The sequence below is a fragment of the Myotis lucifugus genome, unplaced genomic scaffold (genome assembly GCF_000147115.1).
Source record: "Myotis lucifugus unplaced genomic scaffold, Myoluc2.0 scaffold_263, whole genome shotgun sequence".
NCBI classification, from domain to species: Eukaryota; Metazoa; Chordata; class Mammalia; order Chiroptera; family Vespertilionidae; genus Myotis; species Myotis lucifugus.
Genome location: NW_005871311.1, coordinates 180,436 through 185,902, shown reverse-complemented (window position 1 = coordinate 185,902; position 5,467 = coordinate 180,436). Strand labels below are relative to the sequence as shown.

Below are 5,467 nucleotides of genomic sequence, written 5' to 3'. Positions count from 1 at the left end.
TCCGCTGTGGGCACCTAAGATAACGGATATCTATCCTGTAGAGTTAATGTAAGGGTTGACAGCGTAATGTATGGGACAAGAAGTGGGAACATGGAGATGGAAGTGCCCACCCTCACACTGCACACTCCCCCACCCTCACCCCCACAGGCATCAGCTTTGCCAGCCTCAACTTTGTCTCTTCCAAAGCTTCCCACGGTGGGCACGGCATCACCATACCCAAATTCCTTTTAGTTTCTTTATTGGTTTTCAGCACAGTTAACTTTCTATGTTGACAAGGGTTTTTACTTGTTTTACATTTTGTCATTTCCGAGTCTCATGACATCAGCCACTAGAATACACAAAATTAGGCTCTCCACCCTGTACAGAGAGGAAAATAATAAACTCCATTCAAAGTTCACTTTGACCAAAGAAGAGACAACCTCCGATGGAAAACCACACACAGGAGGACCCGATATACATACATATATATATAATGTATAGGTATTTATAGATATCTCATCTGAAAGAACACAGCAAAACAAGAGAAATCCAACTTGCAGCACTATCTACAGTAAGAGGGATTAATTCTACCAGCTTTTCAAACGGTCACATTCGATATTCAAAGGAAGCACGTGAGTGAATAGAACTGGGCACAGATTAACACTCCACCAGGCTCTAGAGAAATCTAGCAATGGCTTAAGATTATTGGAGGGGGGGGGGTAATATGTGCAGAGGAAACATGGATATGGGTACCCTCCCAGCCTCAGAGCACACACCCCCCCCCCAACATACACACCCCGGCCCTCCGATTTTCATAGCTCTCCCCCCTTTCTTTTTACTCGTTTGGGGGTTTGTGGCAACTGACTCAGGCTCTGAGACAAATGGCTTCTGGTTTCTGGGCCCAGAGATTCTACCTGATAAGGTGGTGGATGGGAAATATACGGCCCAGTCCTGGGCTTTAGGTGGCAGGAGGGGGCAGGGTGTGTGGGGGGAGCCTCTCTCCTCTGCCTGGTCCTTGTTCACTGCGGGAACCTTCCCCTCCTACCCCCGGATCTAGCAAAGCCCCAGCCCAAGCCACTCCACAGGCCAAGATGGGACGGGGCCTGCGGGAGTCTTCACACCCTGGACCAGTTCTACAGAAACTCTCTCGCCTTGCTTAGGGATGCCTGGGTGAAACGCCGGCATAACTCTACCAGGACTCTTCCTAGAAATACCATGTTTCTGGCGGCCTTGGCCACACTGTCCTTCATGGAACCTGCGGGGTTCCTGCCCTCAAGGTCCTTTCTTTTGTTTTCCTTGGACAGAGAAATCCCCTTCAGCCCCTGCTTGCCTGGCCCCTGCCTGCCTGGCCCTGCAGTACCCGCAAAAGAGGCCTGTGGGAGCGCCCCCTTGTGGCTACTGTTCAGATGATTGTCATATGTGCTATGAGACAGAATCAGATGTGCTTGGTGGGAGCTGGGGTGGGGGTTGGGGGGTGGGGGGGGTCCAGGGCTCCCTGCTGCCTCTCCTGGTTCTCATGCCAGTGCCTGAGCTGCACCCATCACCTCACCACTCCATCCCACCTTCAAACCTGCCTGCCCCGGGGGTCATCCCTTGCTCTTTCTTTAACCCAGGATATCATCCTGGATCCTGGCCAGAGAGGGACGCGGCCTTTCCTTAGCTGGTCCCCCTCCCGCCCAGGAGCTGGGGACTCGGCAGAACCGGCCCAAGTTAGCCAGGTCAACAAGGTTAGTGAGGTGGGGCCTGGGGACCCCCTGGAGACTGTTCTGCTGTAGCATCTGAGAGCCGTAACCCCCTCTCCTCCCTTCGCCTTCACAGAAAGAAACAAAACAGAAAAGGAGCCGGCGGGCGCGAGGGTGGCAGTGGGACCTCAACGCGGGTGGGGGCACGTGGGCGTCTTCAGGGGACCAGGGCTTCAACAGGACACCTCCATGGTGTGGTTGACCTGGCCCAGCCCATCGCTGCTCTCCGAGTGGGTGCAGGCCTGCGGGCGGCTGCCCTCCACCGAGCTGGCACTGGTGAGGGACGCGGTCCGAGAGCGGGCGAGCCGGGTCATGCTGGCCGAGGGCACTGTGGACAGAGGCGGGGCCGGGCATGAGGGCCAGCGGGCAGGGCCGGGCACCACAGGCGGGAGAAGGACTCACGCAAGCAAAGCGGCCAGCGAGACCCGTTCTTCCGACGGCACAGAGGCCCGTCCCAAGCCGGGGCTCTGGCGTCGGCTCTGCCAGCCCGAGGCATGCAGCCAGCGACAGTGAGCGAGCCGGGGCCGGGCCGGGGTCCGCAGACGCCAGCAGGACCCTCTCGCCACAGCTGGCCAGAGACAAGGCCAGGATGGGCGGGAGCTGACCAGCTCCCCCCACTCCGAGCTGGGGGAAGGAGGGGGCATTGTTTCAGCGTGGCCTGCCTTGAGAGGATGGGGGGGGTGGCTGGGAGAGGGGGGTGATTCTGCAAAGGAGGCCAAACTGCCCTAAGTCGCATTTCTGCCTCATTGCGTTTCACAAGCGAGACTCGGCCCTCCTCACTTATCCGGCCACCTGTTCGGGCCACCTGCTCAGCTGGGGCAGGGCCGCGCCTGGGCCCGCCCTCGAGAGGGTCTGGTTCCAGCTGCCACAGCTCCGGAACCTCCCTAGGAGCAAGGCTGCTCTCGAACCCACTCAATCCAGAGCCCTAAAAAGGGGCAAGGCCTACACCACCCAGGATCTGCGCACAAGCAGGACACGAGAAGGTTCCAAACCACAGCGAGATGCGCTGGCTCAGCGCAGCCAGAGGAAGGAGCAGGGGAGCCCGGGCGGGCCATGCATCGGGGAGGGGCTCCAGGGCTACCTGCTCCTCCACTCAGCCTCCGATCCTTCAAGTACGCAACTGAGAGAGAAGACAGCCGGGAGGGGAGACAGAACACGGTGAGGAGCGAGGTCCGAGAGGCAAGGGGTGAGATGGACCGAAGAGGAGACGGAAGGACGGACAGGGCTGGAGGCAGGGCCAGAGCCTCAGGGAGCCCACTCCTGCCCACCCACCACGCAGCAGCCTCGGAAGGAACCACACAGCACAGGCTGACCTCAGCCTGGCCCTGGAGCCCCGACAGTAGGGGGGGCACTTCTTGCCCCCACCCCCCTGCCCCCGCCTCTCCAGCACTGAGGGGCTCATGTCAGCAAGGCCTTTGGGCCCATATCTGTCCCAGCGCCCTCACCGTTCTGCTGGGCCTCAGTCCCCCCAGGGACAGAATGGGGGAGGCCTGCACGACCTCCCAGGTCCCCCCAGCTCTTGGCTTCCTGGTGGCATTTCTCCCGGGGGCCCTGACAGGCGTTGCCCATCCCCCATCCCACAGATGCTGACTGGGCGCCTCCGTGCTCCAGGCCGGCTCTGCTCCGACTCACTCCTTGCCTACTTCTCACAGAGGCGAGGCCCAGGGGCCGGAGGAAGAGCTGTCCCTGGATGGGGCTCTTGCCTCCCCTCCCCACACAGGCCTGTCCTCCCCTCCTCCTCTCCCTCCCCCCCACCCCCCAGGCCCAGAGGCACAAAACTTCAGGGAGAGGAACAAAAAGTCGTTGGGGAGAGAAAGTCTGCTTCCACCAGGAGCCAGGTGTGTGCAGCAGAGGGGTGGAGGAGGTGTGTGTGCGTGTGTGTCCCCGAGTGTGTGTGTGTGTGTCCCCGAGTGTGTGTGTGTGTGCATGTGCGTATGTGTATGCACGCGCGCGTGTTGGGGGCTCACAAGCGCAGTCTGGATCTGAGCACAGGGGCAGTTTGGAGACAGAGGGGGGAGGGGTGCGTCGGGGGCCAGTGCTGCCCGCGGCCCCTACGCCCCAGGATGTGCAGAATGCCACCCAGGCCCAGCTGCCTACGGGGAGAGGAGCTCTTCTCATGTGCCTTCCGCGGCCCAGACTGCAAGCCGCTCTTCTGTGCCCATCTCCCAGCTGTGACAAAGCCCTGGGGGGGGGGGGGGGGTGTCTGACACCTTCAGGCGGGACCCGCCATGCCACGGCGCCCAAAGCCTCCCCAGGGCCCAGGAGAGCTGGGCACGGAGGTGCAGACGCCCTGGCAGCAGGGGGGTGTGTGGAGAGAGCGACCCCGCACTCAGGCCCCCATCCAGGGCGCCCGGCCCACGGGCTGCTCAGCACACCTGGCGGTGCCGGCCCCCTTGCCGCCTGTGGGTGCTGGGGGCGGGGTGCCGGGTACTTACTGTAGCCCATGCCTTGCAGGAAGTACTTGAAGGCTTCAGTCAGCTTCCCGGGCTGCGGGGGGGACAGGCACATACTTGACCGTCTAGCATTGGGGGAGGGAGGAGGTCCCCCGCCCCAGCCGAGGCAAGAGGGTGGGCTGAGTCTCACCTGTGTGACCTGCGGGAGCCCCCCGGAATCCGCCATCTGCAGGGAGAGAGGGGAGTGAGCGGACCAGGGCACCCCCAAGCCTGGCCTGGCCCCCACACACCTGGACAGGCTCGGCTGACCAGATCTACCGGCCCGGCCGGGACGCCAGGCAGGCCTCTCCCTGAGGCCGGGCCCAGGGTGGGGAGCAGGGTCTCACCTTCAGGAAGGTCGTGGTGGTGGGGTCCAGCTTGGAGTTGCACTCAACCTGAGGAGGGGGAGCCAGATGCAGCGGAGTGAGGGGACCCAGCCCCTGGGGGGCCTGGGAGCCCCCTGCCCCAAGCGCTAATGCAAGTGCTCTCCCCAGAGCTTGGCACCCCCAGGCCGCCTGCTCCCCGGGTTCCGACAGGAGAGGCCACACAGTCCCCACCCGCACTGGTGCAGTCGTGGTCAGGAATGACTCGTCCCATAAAGAAGGGGCCACATGTTAGAGCAAAGAGAGGTCTGAGTCTCCCGGCCTGAGGTGGGTGGAGACGGAAGTGGGGGTCGTACTGCTGAGGGTGGGGAGGTGGCCTGGCCCTGGCCCAGCTCCCCTGCGTCTCCAGGCCTCCCTCAGTTGAAGGAGGGGGTGTGGGGACGGAGGATGAGAGCCACCACCCCGTCCCTGAGGGGTCCCTGGGCTGGTCAAGGACAGGCCGCTGACCGGAGCCCAGTGAACCCCTCACTCCTGTCCCCACCCCGGGTCGGAGCACAATCCCTCACTCACCACCCCGTCCTCAGCAGGCGCATTGTCCCCGACCACCAGCATCCCGGGGCAGCTGGGGACACAGAGGGAAAGGGTTTTCTGGCCTGGCCAAGGCTCGGGGGCGGGGGGGGGGGGGAGGCGGGGGCAGGCTGGGGGCGAGGGGCACTCACCGGAGGGTCCTGGCATTCGGCACTGTCCCCGGCCGGTTAATGTCCAGGTCTCTGCGGCTGCGGGAGAGGGAGAGGCAGCATGGTCACTCCAGGACCGGATGGGGGTGTTCCCAAGCCCTCCCCCATCCCACCCCACCCCCCAGTTAGGGCCCCACATCCCTGGAGGCCTGGACTGCGCTGCATAAATCGGGGCCTCAGGGCTCCCTTCATGTATGACCCCCAAACTTCTTACCGGACACCCAAACGCATGCCGGTGGGCCCTCACCTTGGGC

The 5,467-nt window shown here is 62.6% G+C and overlaps 1 protein-coding gene across 1 annotated transcript in view; it reads right to left on the bottom strand.

The window, feature by feature from the left end:
- Positions 1 to 221: 221 nt before the first annotated feature.
- The window catches only part of NDRG4 (NDRG family member 4), a 10,400-nt gene continuing 5,154 nt past the window's right edge, over positions 222 to 5,467 (bottom strand). Inside the window, exons 5-10 of the mRNA XM_023762857.1 lie at positions 5,196 to 5,252; positions 5,047 to 5,098; positions 4,501 to 4,548; positions 4,305 to 4,340; positions 4,157 to 4,208; positions 222 to 2,049 (exon numbers count right to left, since the gene is read on the bottom strand). Coding sequence (XP_023618625.1) covers positions 1,895 to 2,049; positions 4,157 to 4,208; positions 4,305 to 4,340; positions 4,501 to 4,548; positions 5,047 to 5,098; positions 5,196 to 5,252 — 400 coding nt within the window. The 3' untranslated portion in view covers positions 222 to 1,894. The remainder of the gene's footprint in view (positions 2,050 to 4,156; positions 4,209 to 4,304; positions 4,341 to 4,500; positions 4,549 to 5,046; positions 5,099 to 5,195; positions 5,253 to 5,467) is intronic.